We start from the raw sequence: 23,406 nt of genomic DNA on the forward strand, positions 1-23,406 counted from the left end.
AGCTAAAACTTTCAGAGAATTTTTTTTTCAATGTCTACAACAATATTTTTCAGTGGGAGCGAAAAAAAAAAAGTCGTTCCAAACGGACCACCCTTATATATATATATATATATATATATATATATATATATATATATATATATATATATATATATGACGTGGTGCAGGGTATACTGCGCCACTACCAGTAGGTACTTCCCACTCTGCTACGCAAAGTTCACTTGGTAGCAGTGGAGTGATGACACGATAACGTCCGCTGCATTTGCTTTTAACACTTCTACTATAAGTGTCCATATCCAAGAAGCCCACACGCTCTAGCGGTGAGCGCGGAACTAACTTTCGCTTACTTACTCTCTCCCGCCAGATTGTCGGTCGGCGAGCGTCTCATGATTACTCTTATATTTTTTTCCCGTTGCCTTTTTCTCTTTTAATTACTTTTATTTTTCAAAAATTTCTCCATAAAAAAAAATAAAATTTCACGTATAAAATTATTATTTCGTTTCTTTCTCAGAATAAAATTTAAATATACAAATAATTACTAATCACTATTATTTTGTTTTTTCAAAGTTTAAAAGAAAAATAATTTTTTTTGTTATGGTTACAATTCTCTCGAATTCTCAGCGAGAACAGGAATTGCAGCATGACTTTGAAATTATAAAAAAAATAGGATGGAATTAAACTTTTTCGAATCCTGTTTTATTCTCTCGGATTCTCGGGAAGAACAGAAATTGCAACATTATTTTAGAATTAAAAAGAATTTGTTAGAATTAAATTTTTTTGAATCCTCTTTTATTCTCTTGAATCCTCCACGGGAACAGAAATTAAATATTATTTTAGAATTAAAAAGAATTGGTAAGAATTAAACTTTTTTGAATCCTCTTTTATTCTCTTGAATCCTCCACGGGAACAGAAATTAAATATTATTTTAGAATTAAAGAGAATCAGTTAGAATTAAACTTTTTCCAATTCTGCGCACAACAAAATATCCTGGCTGTTTTATACCTATAAGAGATGTAGTTTAAAAATATGAATTTTTCTTAAGTAACGTCCCCGCAACGCCTCTTGCGGGTGGAATTTCATAAAATCCGTTCTTAGCTGACCTCTACTTGGTGGAAAGAATATTCCTACCAAATTTCAAGTCTATATGTCTTATGGTTCCAGAGATATTGTGATGAGTGACTATATACGTCGAAATCTCTTATATATATGCAGAAAATATAATAACAAATATAATTAAAGTGATTAGCTATCATAACAAATTTCGTTTGTTAAATCAACAAATTGATTCTGTTACGACAACAAAAACGAATAAGTTATGATTACGAAACAATTTTGTTATTGCAACAAATTCATTTATTACGACCACAAAGCGATTTTGTTGAGACAACAGATTAACTTGTAGGTTATTCAAACTGATTTTTTATTGCAACTTAGTTCATATTGTTAAATGAACTAATCGATTTGTTATCTTTAATAAATTCATTTGTTATTGAAACGTATTTTTCTGTTATCCGATCTTTTGTTATACTAATAAAAAATTTTTATGCGTGCACGGCTTATAATTATATACTATTTTCTTATTGTTGACTAAATTATCTTTTATAATTTAATTAAAATTTATTTTAATTTATTTAATAATTTTGCCAGTATATTAGGATATAAACAGGATAAATAGTGATAGATAGCATAAAGGAATTAATTAGAAAAATATGCAAGTTTATTGCCAATTATAATAAAATGCGGTTACTTACAATAAACGTTTCCGCAAGATACAATATCGAAATCGACCTGGTCTAAGCTGGATATTCAATATTTCTTTACGTGAAACAACGCAGTTAAAGCACTGAATTTATTATTTATTCTTTACTTTATCAATAATGTATGAAATATAAAGTTGCAAGTAGAATCGCGAGTTAAAACAATAGCGCAACTACCTTCGTACAACTTTGCTCACGTATACGCTCCAAAATCTCGAGTGCCCACTACGACTTGACCAGACAGCAGCAAATCAGAGCAGCCATCATCTGTTGCAGTAATTCTGAGCATAAATAAATAATGAAATGATTTCATTTGTAAGTCCTGACAGTTATTATTTTATTTATGTAATTTATCCACGTTGTCCCGATCTCTATCCATGCTCGGCTCTAAATAACGTGGTCCTCGTTACCCGAATAAAGGTTTTCCATGTCTTGACTTAAAATTAAGGAACTGTCGTATGTTGTTGTCAGTCTAGACGTAACACTAGTCGCTTGGCTTCCTGGTTATCACAATATATCAGACCCTTGAATAACTAAAGAATGCCTCATTCGTTAACAAGACCTTGCAGGTATATGAATTCTTTGGTTACTTCAGTTAAGGCCTTATACTTTGCCTTCATCATCAACGAAGCTACTGTTTCTCATCTATGATCTCCAACAGCGGCTTCTCCAAGCATAAAAGCATACTTTGAGTAAGACCTTGAATCAATGGGACAATTTCATCCTTATTGTATTAACTTTTGTATCTTAATCAGTGAGTGTTAAATGAGAAATCTACTTCAGTTCTTGCTAGTAAATTTTTAGGATTTGGGACGAATATAAGCAAAAAGTTGTTCATATCAGCAGGTTATGTGATAAAGATGACAGCAGTCGACCGCACTCAGTTATGCTCTATAAACGATAGCGGTATAATAAAATTCTGTAAATAAAAAAACAAACATTTATGATTGCTAAAAAATGTAAGTGCAGTCCCATATTTGGGAGTGGCTTATAAATGTTACGTATTGTGTAGAAAAAAAGTAGTTTTAAAAAAATTTAATAAATATAAAATTTACTTTATTTCAAATAGAATAAGGTTAGCTGACAAGAGTAACAATAATAGCCACTGCAGTTGAGCTAGAATAATAATAATTTTTTAAATTTTTATAACGTTTCATTTGAATTTACTAAGAAATAGTAGCGTTTTATAATATTTGTTATTTTTAAACTCTCGATGATTTTATAAATGTAAGGTTTAAAATTTATAATTATAAAAATGTCTTTCAATAATTTGGTTTACCACTTGTTTAATAACATTTTATTTATTTAATCAAAACGTGAAAATAATTCAACGCTTATTTTCTTTACAGAGTAGTTTGCAGATAATTCAGTTGTCCCTACCATACACTTTGCATCCTTTCAAAGAAAAGGGAATGTGAGCTCATAAGTCGTCAAGATACAAGCCGTTATAAACGGAAAAACAACTGACTTCTTATTATAGTCATTTCAACTCATCCTTAAGAAAAATCCTATTTGAAATCATTGACCGACTCTTGATTATTTCAAAGAGATTACTGAAAGTCGATGAATTTTCTGAGATTAGTCTTCAAATTAACGTTTCTTAGATTTTCCTGCCTTTATTTTATGTGTATTATTATTGTTTTTCTATGTACTCCACTCTTTTAGACGCTACTCGCACTCTTCACGTATTTTTAACTTCCCGCTAAGAAAATTGCAAATTTTCAAAAAAGGGAAGTTATTGGTTTCGGTCCGATTTTCGAAAATCGAGTTTTCATCAGATGTCGACGTTTTGAGGTCCTAGGAAACTATTCTGACTATTCCCGGATGGACGTCCGTGTGTATGTGTGTGTGTGTGTGTGTGTGTGTGTGTGTGTGTGTGTGTGTGTGTGTGTGTGTGTGTGTGTGTGTGTGAACTTTTTTTTGTCCGACGATATCTTTGGAACGGATGAACCGATTTGAACGTACTTGGTGGCGATCGAAAGAGCTCACCAAAACTTAGTCTTGATTAGATTTTGGGGTAAATCGATCATGTAGTTTACAAGTTATACAAAGAATAAGAATTAAAAAAATTTTTTTTTTTTTTGGTTTTTTATTGATTTCTCAGAAACGACTTATACGATCAACTCCAAAATCTAATCAGCTCTAGAACTTGATAAAACGCGTCGATTGCCGCCTTAGCCATCTCAATCGGATAATTCGTTCGAGAGTTATCGCGGGCAAAAGAAATGGTAAAAAACGGTTTTTTGCGAATATCTTCGAAACAACTGAAGTAAACGATTCCAAAATCTGATCAGCTCTAGAACTCAATAAAATACGCCGATTGCCACCTCAACCATCAAAATCGGTCAATTCGTTCCTGAGATATCGTGGGAGAAAGAAATGCTAATATCGGTTTTTTTCGAAAACAATGGCACACAAAAGTATTTTCGATCTAGAAGAGCTCGAAAATATATTCAGAGTAATGTTTTCAAGCTCCTTGAGCTCGAAAACAGCGGGAAGTTTTGGGGCTGGCCCGCAGGGTCAACCGACGCCCAGATTTTTTTTATTGTTTTCCCCTCGCAGATTTGAATCACGGTGGAAACACGGTGGGTTTGTTCCATTTTACCACTGTGATTACGCGGTGTATCCACCGTGATTACACGGTGGCTTGACCACCGTGTATACACGGTGTTTCCACTGTGATTACGCGGTGGATACACCGTGGAAACACGGTGGTGAAATAGCACAAAGCCACCGTGGAATCACGGTGAATACACCGCGTAATCACAGTGGGAACACCGTGTATAGACAGTGGTCAAGCCACCGCGTAATCACGGTGGATACACCGCGTAATCACAGTGGGAACACCGTGTATAGACAGTGGTCAAGCCACCGCGTAATCACGGTGGATACACCGCGTAATCACAGTGGATACACTGTGTATACCCGGTGGTGAAATAGAACAAACCCACCGTGTAACCACAGTGGATCCACGATGTTTACACTTTCACGGTGTTCCCACCGTGATTCAAATCTGCGAGGGTCATTATGAACTTACCATTTTAAGATTTCCTGACAGATCCGAATTACGGTAATTAACCAGATTTTGCCGTAATTTACCGCAAACTACGGTATTTCTACGGCGAATTTTCCGCAATTTACGACATTTTACTGTAATATAAAGTCATTTATGGTATCCCTAGCGAAGCCGAATTACGGTAAATTACGGTTATTACCGTAATTTACAGTATCCAGCAGGAGTACCGCAATTTACCGTAAAATACGGTAATTTGTCGTAATCTACGATAAAATGCGGCAACTTACCGTAATTTACGGTAAATTGCGACCTTTCGACGTAATTTACGGTAAAACTACCGCAATTTACGGTACATGACCGCATTTTACCTAAATTACGGTAGTTTTGCCGGATATCATAATCGAGATCCACCAGGGATTTTACAGCCCTAGCGGATCTAAATTACGGTAAATTGCCGTAATTTACGGTATCCAGCAGAATTACCGCAATTTAGGTAGAAATGTGGCAATTTACCGCAATCTACGGTAAATTACGGTTATGAGCGGTAAAATACCGTAATTTACCTATATTACGGTAAATAACGTAATTCGCCGTGGATTAAGATAAATTACCGCATTGGACCGTAAATTATAGCAATTCTGCTGAATAACTTTTTCTGAAAAATACTGTGCTTTTACCGTAAATTGCGGTATTTTACCGTAAAATACCGGATTTCTTCCAAATTCCGTAAATTACGGTAATCACCGTAATTCGGATCCAACAGAGAAAATATATTGATTATCGGTTTCAAGTTATGATAGCGAAAAATCGCAGACTACATGTAAATACAATACATATATTAAGCTTGGAAAGAGTCGTCTGGATAAGTGCTTCCATGACCATGAATCAAGTTGACATTAATTCTAACTCTATGGTATGTTTTTGTAAATCAGCTTGTGCAATCTTTTCTACCAATAGAAGATATATGTCTTGACATTTGATGTAAAAATTTGTTGTTTAACTGAGTAGCGATTGAATTTAACACTCGTGTTTTGTTAACACTCACCTGTGGATTTTGAATCAATTCATTCTCGTTACCCAAAATTTATTTTTAATTATGAGCCTAGTATACTACTCTGATTAAGAAAGATGTTTTAAAATTGTTTAAAGTATTTAGAGTTAAAATCATTTTACATCATTTCAAGTATTCAAATAATTTTTTATCATCTTTCATATGGACATTTAACGGTGTAATAGTTATTGGCGTAACTAGTAAAGTGTTATTCATAGTCTGTCAGCCTGATTTGGATTGTACAAGTTGCAGGTGCGCAGGCACAAGATGAGTGCTAAATGCTAAGCAGCTCGCGGATGACGGACTATGACTTAACCTACATGTTGCGCCCATAATTTTATTCAACTCATGTGACAAAATTATAGAGATGTAGATTTAATTCCACGGAAATTTAAATTCAATAAGTCAAAGTTTTAATTTCACGTTAAAAACATTCGGCATCACAATCTTGGCTGTTCAATGGGTAACAACAGAGAATTGTGATTACTCAATATTGAGTTAGAGCCCGAAAGATAGTGACGTTTATTTTTATTACGTCACAATGGCCGGGATAGTAGACATCATTATTGCGTTTTGACAAATAATTTTTCACCAGTCAGTAAACGGCAATTTAGGGTTCGAATTTTAGGCATAGTAAAACGTGAATAGCGCGCATGAGTTGAATAAACCACTTTAAATCAGCTTTCTTAACTAGGGTATTAAGACATTTTTGCATGGTTCTTTTGTTTTTCATTTTTGTTTTGTTTGTTAGCTTTATTTTAGGAATGAGACTTTTTCAAAATTAATAGAGGAATCATTTATTAACGTATATCGAAATAAAAAATAATTGAATGAACATACTTTTAAATTTATTCGTAAAGAATGATTTCCATAAATTTTAAATGAGCACATCTTGACAAGCAAAATTTAAAAAATTAGCATTTTATATTCTTTTGCAACTATTTTATTAAATTTTTAATTATTAAGTAAGTTTTTTGGTACTTCCGAATTATATTATTTCATTCTCTAGAGCTTCCCTTAAAAACTCTTCGATAATCGCACGTTCATGAATGTACAATAAGAGTAAATTGTTTGAAAAATAGAAATTTTTCAAATCTGATATAATCTATTTACACGTAAAATCATTTTTTGTTAATTTCTTTAGAAGAATTAGCTTACTTCTATGAGAATATGATGACTGCAGACAATATAATTATCAGATCAATATAAGATATTTTTTTTTCAATGTTCGGTTTTTAAAATTAAGGTTCTTTTAAAACTAAACGAAATCTAAAACTACAATCATAAATGCAACTTTTACTATATGTAGAAATCTTGGAAGTATCTTATAGCAACCCCTGGCGAACACGATCTACGGTATATTACGGTAACATACTCTAATTTACTGTAAAATTCGGTAATTTATCGTCAGAGACGGTACTCTTTGGTAAACGCACGGCATTTTACGGCAAAAGTACTGTTATCGTAAATTTGCTGTAAAAAAAGGGTAATTTACCGTTAAATTGCGGCAAGCCTGTGGTGTATATATTTTTTACTGTGATTCGCCGTAAAATACCGTATATTACTGTGCATTGCCGTAAGTTACAGTAAAATTCGCCGCATAAATGACGTATATGCGGTAATTTACGGCTAAATGTGGTAAATTACGGTAATTTTACCGTAATTCAGATCTGCCAGGGACTTTTTCGGACAGATGAAGAATATCATATAAAAAATTTTTCCTGAGTTTATATTATAGTTATCACTTCCATTTGTTTTTTCGATATGAAATGATCACTGTTTTAAATCTGAAACTTTTTATAACTAGTTATAATCAGACAAGTTATTGAATCATTTTGTTGTTTCATTAAAAGCTCTAAATAAGTAAATAAATCATAATATAACAACAATAAACTTAAAATAAAGCAAAAATTTTCCGAACATAATTCCTTTGTCTTCAAAATTTATTTTGTCTGTTTGAGGCGTAGTAAAAAATATTCTAAGACGATCGTGAAGCTCGTAAATGACTCAAAAATACTTCCGTTGCCGTTTGACACTATGATAGGTTTATTGGTAACGGAAGAAAATTTTATTAACCATCCTCAATCATGAGTAGATAGTAATCTCTCGACTCAATTCAGGAACACGAAGCTAATGATGAATGAAAATTAACTTAGTGCAGCGAATCAATAATAATGAATTAGAAATCACTACTTGTAAACAAACTTAAGTAGCACCATTAGTTTCAAATAATTATTGATATTCATAATCATTTTTTTCTAATAACTCATGCCTTCACGAAATTTTATTTCGCCACCATGAAAATCGTATCTTTGGGTTGGGACAGTGGAAACTAATAACCGTAAGAGTTGTATACACTGGGATAGAAAAATAACTACAAGTTCCCGAGTTACATTTTGGTTCTTTTTTTGAATTTTTTGATAAATTGCAAACTGATAGTTTATAATAAGGAGTATAGTGAGGAAACGATTTAGATAAGGAATCACAAATTTTACCTACATGCTTTATATTCAATTGATTTTTAAATTCATAAGAATTAATTTTTGATTTTGAAACATTATTTGTTAAATTATTTACAATTAAAAGTTGTAATACTTTCCTATGATAAACACAAATGTCACTAGATACTAATGATTTTCGTGAGGAAGAATTACCAGTGTGCTCATTTACTAGAGACTTTAAAGATGTTTTTCGATGTATTTTATTTATAGTCATAATTTTTATAAATAGTTGAATTACTGGGGCCAACTGCTTTGGATGTAATATAATAGAGTTTCGTGTTGATTCTAAAGCAATGTTTTCTTTGACTTCTGAAATAGCAAAATTTGTAATTGACTCATAAGAAAATCTTTTTATGGTATGTTTGTTATTTTTATTAAATTGACGAGTTCTTTGATTTTTATCTGTATCAGATAATTTCGATTCAGTCTTCAAAGTCTCTCTCTGTTGGAGTAGAGATACTGAAAATTGTTTCGGAATTTTTTTTTGATAAACAGAAATTTTGTTAGTTGGCTTTGAAGCTAAAAAAGAATTAGGATTAGTATGTGTCCTATCTATGTTCTGTATATTATGAACTAGAGATAGGCTATCTCTAAACCATCAGCTTGGAAATTTAGAATAAAATGCACATATGAGATCATAATCTTTGAAACGACAATATTGAATATCATCACGTAACCACTCGCCATCGAAGTTGAGATAACTCGCTTGTTTGAATTCACGTGGAGTGTTGGCTGCAATAGATGCTTTATTGGCGAACAATATCACGACGAAATTTTCAGGTTTAAATGCTTTGAGAACACGCTCAATTACATCTGCATAGTTTTCTTCAGGAATGTTAGTTTCAAATGAAACATATGAAAATTCTGGCTCTGGTGTGATGTGGATAGTCATATAGCTTCCCTGAAATCAAATGCGGAGAAAAAAATTAAAGAATTTTTACTAAATTTGAAAAAAAAAATTACAATCTGAGAAAGTAAACTCAAAATGTTAAAAAAAATCAAAGCTTTTACATAACTCAAAGTAAAAATTACAACATATTATTTAGAATAATAATATATTTTCATTATAAAAATTACTGCATTCAAGATAAAATTTAATAACGACGAAATGAAAACTATAATGTACCAATCATTTGTACTCAAAATGGTCTTCATATTTAAAATGGTTTTCTTCAAAAAACTACAAAAACTACAAAAAAACTACGAAAAATCTTCAAAAAACTCGAATTTTGTATTAAAAAAAAAAAGTTCCGTCTTCAAAAAAAGTCAAAGCTTGAGTTACAATGTAAGAAAAAACGGTGAAAAAGAATTTTTTTTTTTTCGAAAACTACATTTAAACGTGAAGAAAATAGCCACTGCCGAAATGAAATTACGATAATTTAATCAGGAGTTATGAATTTCTGAAAATTACCTCATCGTTATTTTTTCGCGATTTTCAAAAATTCATACCTCCAAGGTTTTTGAAAATTAAGGGTTCAAAATTTAGGATTAGGTGTCTTTTCAAATGTACAAAAACATATAAAAAATTCAACCGGATCAAAAAATATGATTTTTAAAACCAGGTGATTTGGCATGGAATGGCCCATATATATATATTTTCTTTAAACTCTAAAAAAACAGCACAAATATAAGTTTTCGAGGGGCCCTGATTAAAAAAAGCGATTTAAAACAATTCGAAATAAAAAATTTTAAATACTTTTTAATGCTTTTTAATACCTTGAATACTTTTGAATCCCTTTTCTTATGGGCATTTAACATTGCAAATCGTTTTAAATCACTTTTTTTAATCAGGGGGTTTGCACTTTTCTCTTTATTACACTTAAGTCCTTAAACGGTAGTATTTTTGTTGCACTTGTGCAGTAAATGGAAACCTTGGCCAAGTTTTTCTCTTAAACAATAGTACATTGTACAACTAGTGCGGTAAGTTGTCGATTGCCCACGAGAGCAAAGTTGAGCGCACGAAAGAAGTGAGTGCGCTCATTTGCTCGTGTGGGTAATCGGCACCACCGCACGAATTGAACATACACAGTAAAAAATACTGTGTAAAATCAACACAGTTTGTGTGTTAAAAACGGTTGACACGAAATTTGTGTTAAAATTTCGACGCAAACTTTGTGTAACCCCTTTTTAACACAAAGATTATGTTGAAATATCGCCACAAGAGGGCGCAAAGAATTCCACAGTACACTCAAAATGTGTTAATAAAGAGTGTATAACACATTTTTTATGTTACAAAATAAAGTGACACAAACGTTGTGTTAATTTAACACACTACAATTTTTAACACAAACCGTTTTCGACACAAATACACAATATTTTTTACTGTGTACTTTTTTTTTATTATTAATGCGATATGAGTACTATTTTAGTGCTCGCTGTTTTGTTCGCCAAGTAGCTTTTTGCTGATTCAACTGTTGCCGCGACATTTTTTGTGGGTTATACGATAATCTGCATGCTACAAATAAATTTGAGTGCGACAAGTAAACTTGTCTTAGTCTTTATGTCATTGAAACCAGTCATTTGACGGTTATTTCGAATAACACTTCTTTTATAGAGCATGAAATTGAGAAAATCTTAGTCTTTCATCCTTAAATTGAAAGGATTACAAGTTATTAAAAATTAAAATTTTTTTAAATATAAAAATCGAAAATTGCAATAATGCATCTTTAAATATTTTAAAAAAGTTCATCAATAATATATAATTATATGTAACATTGTATATACACTGTGACGTTACATTGCCGAGGAAATGGAGTTGAAGGTTGGAGTACGTGTGAGTCTGTGTGATAGAGAGAGATAACGTGAGTATGTGTATTGAGTTGAGTGTAGTAGATAGTGAGCTGAGCATATGTAGTATAAGTGTTTATGGTAAGTTAAGTGTGCGATAGAGTACGTGTACAGTATGTGGTATGTTTTGGAGTGTCTGTGTGGTAGAGCGTGGATTTAACGGGGGAGGTCTAGCTGTGTCGCGGATAGTGGCCAAGATAACGTGCCTTTCGACCAGTGATGACGACTAGGCCTAGGCTTAGCCCTGGGGGTTGACGTGGTGATCACGGAGGTGCAACTGAGATGTCGCCGCCCCTTCGTGTTGGTACCCGAAGTTAGCTGGGGTACGTGTACGTTTATTGGGATGGCAGGCCTCGTTTGCGATGCTCGAGGAGGCCAACAATTCGCTAACTTCGGATATCACGGGGAGTGACCGTGCGGAAAGGCCCGTGAGTCCACGGCTTGTATGCTTGTGAAGGTAAGAATGGATGGAGAAGCGAGAATGTGAGATTGAAAGAGATGGAATGAAGCGAGCGAGTTAGAGTGGGAGATTATGGAGTAGTGGTTGTGCAAGTACCGGCGAGTAAGTAAGTTGAGACTTGGCGTTGCTCATAAACGAGTCGACCCAGTAGTCGAGTTTAGAGTCGTGAAGTAAGCAGTAGTGAGTCGAAGAGTCCCCAAGGTGGACCTCGACCGCCACCCTAGACTCGTCGTAATGGAGCCTGTAGCCCTGTGTATGGTGCTCTTGGAGCCGTTCTGTCGTGTTGATTGTCGCAAATTACCACATAATTCATTTTATTTTATATTTTATCTAGTAGTGTATTAAGTTTTGTGATTCGTCGTCGTCGAGAGGTTCCCGATGTTGTATTCAGGTATTTATTTACGTGATGGACCGAGAGTACTAGACCGCGGGTCTTTTGGGCCCTCCGCGTCACTCTCGCGTCATCTTTACGGTATTTTATTTGGTTTTGTTTTGTTATTTTATTGGAATATTAATTTAATTAATCGGCTTCTTTCGCATTAAAAGAACCGCGATCCTCTCTCCACAACCTAGCATACTGAGCGCACCAGGACATGCCACTACCACCGGTCATGTTACTCATCTCCAGAGGATATAGTTTTAGGTTTTAATTTACGTGTACGTTTAGACCGGTTGCCGATACCAGGGAAATAAAAGTCGGATAGCGCCCGTCAGCATCTGGAGGAGATGAGAGGGGTGATTGGTGGGCGAAGTGTAACGTAGCCCGATTTTATGTAATTTGAGTTTTGAGTTATCGAGTAATTTTATTGAGTAACGTTTTTTTTTTGAGTAATTATTGGGTTTAATTGAGTAATAAGAGAATATTACGTTACAACACATTTATACGTATATAGAGGCTGGAACGTTCTTTTTTATAAAAATCATAGGTGAACAGAATGTGGTCCACTGTCTTGATGTTATTTTGGGTACACAGCTGACAGATACTCTTTGGCTCTATTTTGCGGGTTCCTTGGTTGGTGGAAATAAAGGACATGTATTGATTGGTGAATCTCACCTGGGCGAGCTAGGACTGCACTCAAGATCGAGATCATATTGTCTTGTCTTGATCTCGTCTTGACTTATCTAGACGAGACCAAGGCGATACTATAGATTGCAATATCGAGACCAAGATCATTGAAAATATTGCAATGTCTTGACAAGAACCAATGCAATGTAATAAATATATGTGAAATCGTTTTATCAAGATTTTGTGTTTACACATGACTATAATTCGACAATTCATTTTGGTCTATTGACTTTTCTGAAATACTTTAATTTAAAGTAGAGATAAAACTTAAACTTAATAGGATTATTTATATTTTTATCGATATAAAGTGTCTGAGTATATTAGTATGAAAATATTTGAATGTATACTAGTAAATTCAAATATATTTGGAACATTATTATACAGTTAGTTTTTAGCATTTGAAAGAGTCATTGTGTTGTCATTTATTTTACTTTAATTGGAATTGATTGTAAGTCAACATACTGGGTGATTATTTTTACAAAATAATTTGTGAAAAATATGATTGGAATAAAATAATAAGGGAACGAATCAAATAGTGACGATGATAGTGATAGTGCTTGTACATTTCGCTATCTATCTAATATTTATTTAAATTTACATATTCTATTGGGAAACATTAAATGGATATTTTAGTTTTGATTTCTGGATTTTTCGCATTAAATAAATCAGAATTTTGATCTTACGATATACTAGAGGTGCACTTTAGTAACACGTGTTTGAGCAAGATTCTGGAATAAGTCTCTTGAGTAAGACCCCTAGCTGCTAGTGTCTCTTTCTACGTATGTGTCTTTCGCAAGATCATGTATCAGAAAACCTGTGTCAAGATTTGTGTATGTCTTGCTCATGGTATTGTGCCCAAGAACATTAAAGATATATCGAACACGTGCAATGAATTAGTGTCTGACGCATGTCTTGCACCAGTAACTTATAGTAGGTACTTACGCATGGCTTGCTCAAGATTTGGTCAATTTTGAGCCTTAAGCAGATCTTGGGCAAGCCATGTGCAACTATTTTCTACTTTAGTCTTCCTCCAGTATCGAATAAACTGACGCGAATTTCTTGTGTAAGGCTTGCTAGTGCAATTCAAATCTGGTCATGGTCACAACTATCTGCAGCAAAACACACACGTAGAAAAAGGCACTAAAACCTATCGATCTTGAAAGCAGACTTGCTCAAGAATGGAAAAAGATTGTTATATGGGTGGAGAAAACGATTTATTATAAATATTAGTTATTGAATTAATTACTTATAAACTATATTTCATATGTTATAAATTATAAAAAATATAGTTAGAAAATATAAAAAAATAATCTGTATTCAGAAAAAATTTAATAACAAGTTCAAGACATTTTTAATGATCACCTTAATTACAAAATACAAACCGATGAAGTATAATTGGGTAAAATATTTAAAATTAATTAAAGAAAAATTCAGAGTAATTCAAGACCAAGACAAGATGTTGACAGGACAAGACAAGACGATATAATGAGTTGACTGATTTTCGAGATCAATACGAGACTTATATTTTGAGTTCGACATCAAGACGAGAAGGAAAGTGTCATGATCGAGACAAGATAGTTCCTATCTTACCTTGTCTCGGCTAGAGTGCAGCTCTAGGGTAACCATGTGCTTTTGTAGCATTGAAGAGTGTCAAGCGCGGTGGAAAGCAGGACTGACGTGCATCAGCGCAGGAAAGCTGAAGAGACACTTCCATGAGTTTTCATGTACATTGATATCTTCTTGTCTTAGAGAAAATTTGAGGTTTTTTACTCCGAGGTCAAGTTTGCTTTCCATACTGCAGTGTTTCTCGTTTCTCCAAAAGCAAATGTTTGTTTTTCTAGAATAATTTTTATTTGTGCTGCCCAGTTGAACTTAACATCACCTATCATCCCTCATCGGTCATCATACAATTCTACTTGATGAAAGAAGCAGTTTTAGTCAGTCTGTTGTGGATAGACTCCAGTATATGTATCAAAAACTTCATAAAGTTTATATGCCATAAAACATAGTTTATAAAGGCCAGGTTCGACTTTCAGTGCGTACTTAGGTGTACTATTTGGTAGATATAGAGCTTTTCTGTAGTGATCTGCTTAGGATGTCTCTATTTTCTCAACGTTAGCAAGCCCCCACACCGGAAAGGCATAGAAGAAAATTAATGTTACCATTGAATTAAGTAATTTGGCATTTGAATACCAAGATACATTTTCTGCTAGACTTTCAATTGCTACGGTTGCTCCGGTTGCCATTTTAGCTTTTTTGATTGCAAAGTTCACAGACTCTTGACTAAGCATTAAGGCAGAGATCAAGGTACCTAGATATATTCCAAATTTTTAAGTGATTTTCAACATACTGTCACTCGGAGGGAAACGGTCGTACAGTAAAAACAAGAAAGCGAATTGTAGCTTCGAGTGTCTAGTTTTAAGATCTAGACTTGAAAAAATTTTAATCATGCATGGTTTCGGAGTAATCCTGAGAAAATTACTGTAAAAAAAATCTGGGCGTCGGTTGGCCCTGCGGGCCAGCCCCAAAACTTCCCGCTGTTTTCGAGCTCAAGGAGCTTGAAAACATCACTGTGAATATATTTTCGAGCTCTTCGAACTCGAAAATGCTATTACATGCAATCATTTTTTTTTTTATGAGCTTTTCAAGATCTAACAAGTAACGTTTCATGCTAGAGTTTAAAAGTTAAGAATCAAAAATCATTGATGAAGAAGCGGCTTTTAAATTTATATTTTCGATTATGTTCTCTGAAGTACATGTATTGAGGCAGAAATCAATGTCAGTGATCAAAATCAAGATTTGAATGAGTTTTGACTTAGGTCAGAGCAATAATATATGGAATCTCCGAGAAAAACATTAAAGACTGGGTTTTTTTAATTTTTTGCTGCCAACATGTTTAAAACTAAGGAACAAGTTACATGACATTATCTGATGATCGAAAGAGACTATATTGAGAAAGAGTTGGTATGATTTCAGACACGTTTTAGCACATTATATTTTAATTTATCCGGAAAAAATAACATAAAATGTTATTTTTTTAACTTTTCAGCGCCGATATCTTTTGAACTAATCAACCGATTTTGACGTTTGAGGTGGCAATCGGCGCGTTTTATTAAGTTCTAGAGCTGATTAGATTTTGAAATCGATCAGATAAGTCACTTCAAAGATAATTGAAAAAAACAGTTTTTTTATCATTTCTTTCGCCAACGATATCTCTCGAACAAATTAACCGATTGAGATGGTTGTGGTGGCATTCGACGCGGCTTATGAAGTTCTAGAGCTGATTAGATTTTGAAGTCGATCGTTCAAGTCGTTTCTGAGAAATCACTAAAAAACTAAAAAAAAAAAATTTTTTTTTTCGGTATTCGCCAAAATTTTCGAGTCTTGATTAAATGATCTGAAATTTTCAGGAAAGTTGAGGGCCAACAAGCTCTTTCGATTGCCACCTTAACCATCCAAATCGATTCATTAGTTAAAAAGTTACAAAGAGTTTACACACACACACACACACACACACACACACACACACACACACACACACACACACACACACACACACATACATACACACACACACATACATACACTCGGACATCATTCTGAAAATAGTCAGAATAGCTTCCTAGGACCTCGAAACGTCGACATCTGATGAAAACTCGACTTTCGAAAATCGGGGTAAAAACAATAACTTCCCAATTTTTCGAAAATCGTCGATTTTCTTAACGGGAAGTTAAAAATTTCCAAATTTTTGCTTGTTTTAAAAACAGTCTATGGGCTTTAATAAATTTATTTTGATAATCTTATTTTAAAGCTCTCTAAGGTACTTCAATGACTTTTTATCGGCTATCTTTGAAAAGTTTTCACGACGCTTTGGCGCAGAGTTATCGCCGATCAAAGCAAAAAAGTCCATTTTGACTTTGACAATCAATAACTCGGGATATGTTAATCGTACAGGGAGCTGGATCTGTGTATGCTCAGACATGCTTTTAAACTAGGGGTGTACGAATATTCCAGTTTCGAATGAAATATTTCGAATTATTCGAATAGTTCGAATTATAAAAATAGTTTGAACTATTCGCATACCCCTAACTTTAAAATTCTGCGCTCAAATACTCTTAGTTTTTTCATTACAGCTGCCCTGGTGTTCTACCATATTGGTGCTAGGTATGTGAGTATTGGCCTTATCAATAGTTAGTAATGAATAATTTTAAGTCTTCTATGTAAATGCTTACAGTAGAACAATAGTCAATTCGCTATGAATGCTGCCTTGGCTTTATCAATTTGTACATCGATATGCTTGTTGGGTTGTAACAACTCATCAAGATGCACGCCAAAATATTTTACTATTGTCTTATGCGGGACTTCAATCACTTTATCTGTGCCAGGAATCTTCGCCTTAAGCGAGAAGATGTTCAATCCTGGTTTACTGTTACTGGAGAGGTAATGTACGGGTCTACTCTGGGAAACCCAGTCTTATTAGATTAAAAATCCGTTTAACCACGGAATCAAGCTTTTTCTAGGTCGATTAGCATCGCTCCGACTAATTGGTTTTAGTGAAGTTGTTGTATATCTGAGATGAGTATATTAGTTGCGTGGACTATTGAGTGATTGTGTTTGAAACCTAATTGTTGTTCAAGTATTATCTTATTATAGGTGCAGAATTTGCTGATGTGGATATTCATGATTATTTCAACTACTTTGCTGAGGGTGGGAGTGAGGCTGATCAACCTATAATTTGTTGCTTTTGATGGATCCTTGTCTTTCTTCATGATCGGTAGTACTTTGGCTCTTGTCCAGTTCTTGGGGAAATAGTACAGTTTGAGTGTGTTATTGAATATGATTGTCAGGGCACGAATAGCGTTGCCAGGCAGGTGTTTCAATACGATTGTTGGGATGCTGTCAACCCCACTTGACGTTTTATTTGGAAGCTTGGTGAGAATTTTGTTTGAAGTAAAACTATTTATGAAGCGATGCTTCGACTCTGCTTTTTGCTTGAGCAGTGATGTCGGGTTCGTGTCAGTGAACTTCGTCATAAACGTCAATAATGGTCGTTTTCACGTTATTACGTCAACAAGTGAAATTTTTACTGCTGAAACTTACAAAATTACGTGATTGCTCAACTTTACTTAACAAAAAAATAAAGAAAAAGATCTGTCTATCGGTTGACCCTGCGGGCCAGCCCCAAAACTTCCCGCTGTTTTCGAGCTCCTTGAGCTCGAAAAAATTGTTGTGAATACATTTTCGAGCTCTTTGAGCTCGATAATACTTTAGTATGCCGTTCTTTTGAAAAAAAAATCTGAGCATCGGTTGGCCCTGCAGGCCAGCCCCTAAACTTCCCGCTGTTTTCGAGCTCTAAGAGCTCAAAAAGATTAGTATAAATACATTTTCGAGCCCTTCGAGCTCAAAAAAACCTTTGTTTCTCTTTTCTTATGAGCTTTTCAAGCTCAAAAGGGTTACGGTTTATGTTAAAGTTTAAAAATTTAGAATCCACAATAATGAATGAATGAGCGTTTATTATATATTTATTGACAATTATGTTCAATAATTAGCTTAAAAATAAGTATTTACGTGATACGTTGTATCTAAATCGTGTAAGTATATCGTGATACCAGCGAACATGACGATTTTTGAGCAATCACTTTCAATGACTTATATAAAGAAGAACATATTAGTTTTGAGTAATTATGTTCAGTAATTATGATGTTTTTCAATGGAAAAAGCAGATATAGATTTTACATTTATTATTCCGTCAACAATATCTCTCGAACGGATTATCTGATTGGGACGTTCTTGGCAGCAATCGAATGCTTTTATCGAGTTCTAGAGCTGATTAGATTTTGTAATTGATCGATTCGATAGTTTCCGAAATATTCACGAAAAATGAAAAAAAAAAAAAACGATTTTTTACTGTGCTTCCGTCGACGATATCTCTCGAACGGATTATCCGATTAGGACGGTTGAGGTGGCAATAGGATGCTTACATCAAGTTCTAGAGCTGATTAGATTTTGGAATTGATCGATTTGATAGATTCCGAAATATCCACGAAAAACGGAAAAAAACGATTTTTTCCATTCTTTCGTCGACGATATCTCTTGAACGGATTATCCGATTAAGACGGTTGAGGTGGCAATCGGCGCGTTTTATTGAGGTCTAGAGCTGATGAAATTTTGGGAATGATTGGTTTAGTCGTTTCGACGATATTTGCAAAAAACCGTTTTCTACTGTTTCTTTCGTCGACGATATCTTTCGAACGTATTATCTGATTGAGACGTTCTTGGTGGCAATCGAAAGCTTTTATCGAGTTCTAGAGCTGGTTAGAATTTGAAATTGATCGATCCAACAGTTTTTCAAATATCTAAAAAATACGAAAAAAAAAAATTTTTTTTTTCGTATCTTTTAAATATCTCAGAGTCTATTTGACTAAATGATCTAAAATTTTCTGAAAATCTGAGTTCAGAAGATATCTTTCGAATGCTGCAAGAACCATCTAAATCGGTTCATTAATTAAAAAGATATGAGAGGTTGACATCCACACACACACACACACACAAGCACACATACGCACACACACACACACACACATACAGACATCGCTCTGAAAATGTCAGAATACCATCCTAGCACCTTCAAATGTCGACATATGATGAAAACCCGATTTTCGAAAATCAGGGTAAAACCAATAACTTCCCGAATTTTTTGGAAATCGTCGATTTTCTCAGCGGGAAGTTAGAAAAACGTTTTTTACCATTTCTCCTCCAACGATATCTCTCAAGCAAATTGACCGATTGAGGTGACCATCGAGGCGGCTTATAAAGTTTTGAGCTGATTAGATTTTGGAATCGATCCACCGAGCACATTGAAAGTTATCTAAAAAAAAACATTTTTGAAAAACTTTTATTTTTGGAATATCTTCGTACGCACTCGACCGATCAGGCTTAATTTTTCACATCTTTTAGATATTAACAAGCCGCGTCGAATGACACTTTCACGATCAAAATCGGTTCATCCGTTCAAAAGTTTCAGATACTTACATACGTATGTACGTACATACACTCAGACATCATCGTGAAATTAGTCAGAATAGCTTCCTAGAACCTCCAAACGTCAAGATCTGATAGAAATTCGGTTTTCGAAAATCGGACCGAAACCAATAACTTCCCGAATTTTGGAAAATTTCCAATTTTCTTAGCGGGAAGTTAAAAAATTTTTTCCGATAAAATTCAAAAATTCATATTTTTTAAAAAACAAGAAACATAGTTCTAAAAATTTCAGGATCCCCTGATCCATTTGGGGTTCGTATACATCCTCAGTAAGCCAGATCACGTACTGGTCACGGTTGTAGTCGACGCTGTGGTCGCCTGAACGGTGCTCACCACAGCTAAGCGATTCAAAAAATCCATACTGTGTTCGTATGCAAGTAAAACCGTATGGTCAGGCGGTTGTCCAGGGTGTGTCGGGGAGTCGCTTCAGTCGAAGCGCACGATATAGCCAGTCCCGGTGTAGTTCTTCGGTACCTAGGGTACAAGCATTTAAGGTGAGCAGAAGTTCGCGTACCTGCGTCGATGTCAAGTCGTTGATCCACTTGTAACCGGATTCGGATCCTACCGAGCTCGGTGCATGAACTTCCAGCTCGCGCAATGCTGCAGCGGCAGCTTCCTCCTGGAGACGGAGGGCTTCGATTTGTTGTCCCATCTCTCGTTCGATGGCTCCAAGACGTGTTCGCTCGGCAGATAGGCTAGCATGTCGTGCTATCATGGCTTCAACGCAAGTACAGGTCGGACTTTTTCGATTGGACAGTGTCGGTGAAGCAAATGGCGTCGTGCCGGTTCAGATGATCACCTGTGGTGTGATCGGTATCGGTCGTTGCTCCTAGCTGGATTGATCTGGTCAGTCGGTATCAGTATTTGTTCCGCAGACGAGTGTTGTTCGATGTCGTGTTCAGATTGGTCTGGCAAGTCGCTGGCGGTGTACAAAACATCTTGACGAAGTCGATCAAATTAGTCGATCCGTAAACGGCTTGTTCGAAAATGACGGTCGTAATCTCGTGTAGATCCATGTCTCCTGACCTTTTGTGCCCGACGTTCGGCGCCAAAATATGTAGCGGGTTTTTCACCACCGGGGATCTACCGGAGTGAAGTCCCAATACCCTTACAATTGGTAACGTTGTTCAATTATTATTAAGTTGGGTGCCAAGTAATTTAATAATCAACAAATAACAATTACCAAAAACAAATCGGCTCAGGGTGGCGGATCGGGGAAAGATCAGGCACTTAAGATTACGATAAAATATTTGATCAGAATTAACACAAAATAATTAGTCGTATATTGAACAAAACAAAATAAATTGATCGGTATCACAAAAATTATCGGTAACAAACAAAATATAAATTGCCGGTGTCTGCTTGGCTCGATATAAACGAAATTTCTTACAAAAGTCGTAGTTGATTGAAAAAACAAAGTCAGTTCGTATTAAAAAAGAAACAGTTAGTTCACGAAATAAAATAATCTTATTTGATTTTTCACTGGAATATCTGACTAGTGACGTCAGAGTATTCTTTCACGTTTAGGCTGCAAAACTGCCGTGCGAATGAGACACACATAATCCATAATTCTTGGAAAATGTCGAAAGAAATAAAATAAAACATAAAATAAGATTCTATTTCGGTAATGCGTTCAAATTGCACTATCATACAATTATTACACGTAATTAATTAATTAATTTTAATCATTCCGCGAACGTACTTCACTTATTCATTAACAAATTCGATCGTACACTTTGTTTAGTTTTCACGCCAATACTACGGCTTGTTCACTTGATCACAAAAAGGCGGTTATTTGTTTACAAAAATAATCGGGTTATTCACAATAATTATTTCTCGCGATTCAGTTGTTCTTTTCATGAATCGAAAGTGCTCGTTTCAGTCGCGAATCGAATTAATCAGAAACGTGTCCGTTCCGTTCGAAGTCTATACCGGATCTCTCGTTTCAATCCATCCGTTGGGTCGAGTGCTCGGTCGAAATCGAAATTTTAATTATAGATGTCACCATAATTTTCTCACCGAGTAACTATTTATTATATTCAAATAATTTTAAACCACGGGTCGATGTATGTATATATTGAATTTTGTATTTCCATACGTCAACGATATACTAGTCGCATCCAAAGACGAAGAGGAGCATTTAAAACACCTCAAGATATTATTTCAACGTCTTCGTGATTACGGATTAGTAATAAACGTTCCGGAGTACCAGCTAGGCAAAACCGAAGTTAAATTCCTCGGTTATTTAATCAACGAGCACGGCATTAAACCGTTGCCGGAAATAGTTGAAGCTATCGTTAATCTCCAGTCTCCTAAAACCGTTAAAGCGCTTTGTGGATTCCCCGACACAATTAATTTCTACAGGAAGTTCATTAAGAACGCTGCAGAAATTTTAGCGCCGTTAAGTAAAATTCTGGAAGGACCGAAAATCAAAGGATCCTATCCTGTCAACTGGACAGCTGATTTGCAAAACGCCTTTGATGGCGCTAAACGATCTCTCGCTGATGCAACACTCCTCGTGCACCCAAGAACCGATGTGGATTGGGCAGTTTTTACCGATGTATCAGAAATCGGGATCGGTGCCGTCCTCCAGCAACTCGTAAGCAATGACTGGCAGCCGCTGGCTTTCTTTAGCCGGAAATTACAGCCGTCGATCCAAAAATTGCCGAGTTATGATCGAGAACTACACGCGATCTACGAAGCCGAGAGACATTTCCGGCATATTTTCGAAGGTCGACACGTAACGATTTACACAGATCACAAACCGCTTCAACACGCATTTGAACAGCGTATGGAGAGAGCTTCACCATGGCAATTCCACCGTTTGGATCTCACCGGTCAATTTATGACTAATATCAGACATGTGTCGGGTAACGGCAATATTGTCGCTTACACATTGTCACGAGTCGAATCAGTGTCTACTGTCATTACATCAGAAGAACTTGCCAATGCACAGAAGCAAGATCTCGAGCTTCAACAACTGCTGCAACTGTGACATTGCATCAGGTGCGGTGCGACCTTACATTCCAGGACCGCTGAGGAAAAAAGTATTCAACTTGTTACACACGCTCGCTCATCCTGGAATAAAAAGATCACTTAAATTGGTCTCGAAACGATACGTCCGGCCATCTGCCAATAAAGACTGCCGTTAATGGGCGAAACCTTGCATTGATTGCCAGGAGAATAAGATTCAGAGACACGTGTCATCGCCAATCGCCAGTTTTGAACCTCCAACTGAACGATTCGAGCACATTCACATCGACTTAGTGTCTTTAAAAACGTCAAGAGGCTTTAATCAGTGATTAACGTTCATCGACCGACTCACTAGGTTTCCTGAGGCTGTCCCATTATCCAATGGAACTGCAGAGACAATAGCAAATGCACTATCGCTGCACTGGATTTCTCGCCACGGAGTACCTAAACGCATTACCTCGGATCAAGGTCTGCAATTCGAAATCGTCGTTATTCCAATCGATAATGAATATGTATGGAATAAAACACCTGAATACTACGCCGTATCATCCGCAAGCCAATGGTCTCGTCGAACCTTTACATCGCCAGCTAAAATCAGCACCTTTGTGTCATCAAGAGTCATGGTATGATGCATTACCAGTCGTTTTGCTCGGCTTACGCGCTGCTTGGAAAGACGACACACAGACGACACCGGCTGAATTAGTATACGGTGAGCCTATCCGATTACCTGGTGAGTTACTTACTCTCACTAACA

General features: G+C 35.3%; 2 protein-coding genes across 7 annotated transcripts in view; both read right to left on the minus strand.

Annotated features, from left to right (window-relative positions):
* Window positions 1-3,562: 3,562 nt before the first annotated feature.
* Window positions 3,563-8,923, minus strand: LOC130678302 (uncharacterized; the record flags this gene model as incomplete). Its single annotated transcript, XM_057485453.1, has 1 exon — window positions 3,563-8,923. A coding segment is annotated over one exon (825 nt), but the record flags the coding sequence as incomplete, so codon positions are not given.
* LOC130678300 (S-adenosylmethionine decarboxylase proenzyme) overlaps window positions 8,923-23,406 on the minus strand; it is a 37,316-nt gene continuing 22,832 nt past the window's right edge. For 4 of the 6 annotated variants that reach the window (XM_057485450.1, XM_057485449.1, XM_057485452.1 and 1 more), the window contains one exon: window positions 8,923-9,226. In XM_057485450.1, coding sequence (XP_057341433.1) covers window positions 8,924-9,226 — 303 coding nt within the window. In that variant the 3' untranslated portion in view covers window position 8,923. Of the gene's footprint in view, window positions 9,227-19,384; window positions 19,507-23,406 lie in introns of all 6 variants that reach the window. The other 2 variants (XR_008991782.1, XR_008991781.1) reach the window with 2 other exon arrangements.

The sequence above is a fragment of the Microplitis mediator genome, chromosome 1 (genome assembly GCF_029852145.1).
Source record: "Microplitis mediator isolate UGA2020A chromosome 1, iyMicMedi2.1, whole genome shotgun sequence".
Classification (NCBI taxonomy): Eukaryota; Metazoa; Arthropoda; class Insecta; order Hymenoptera; family Braconidae; genus Microplitis; species Microplitis mediator.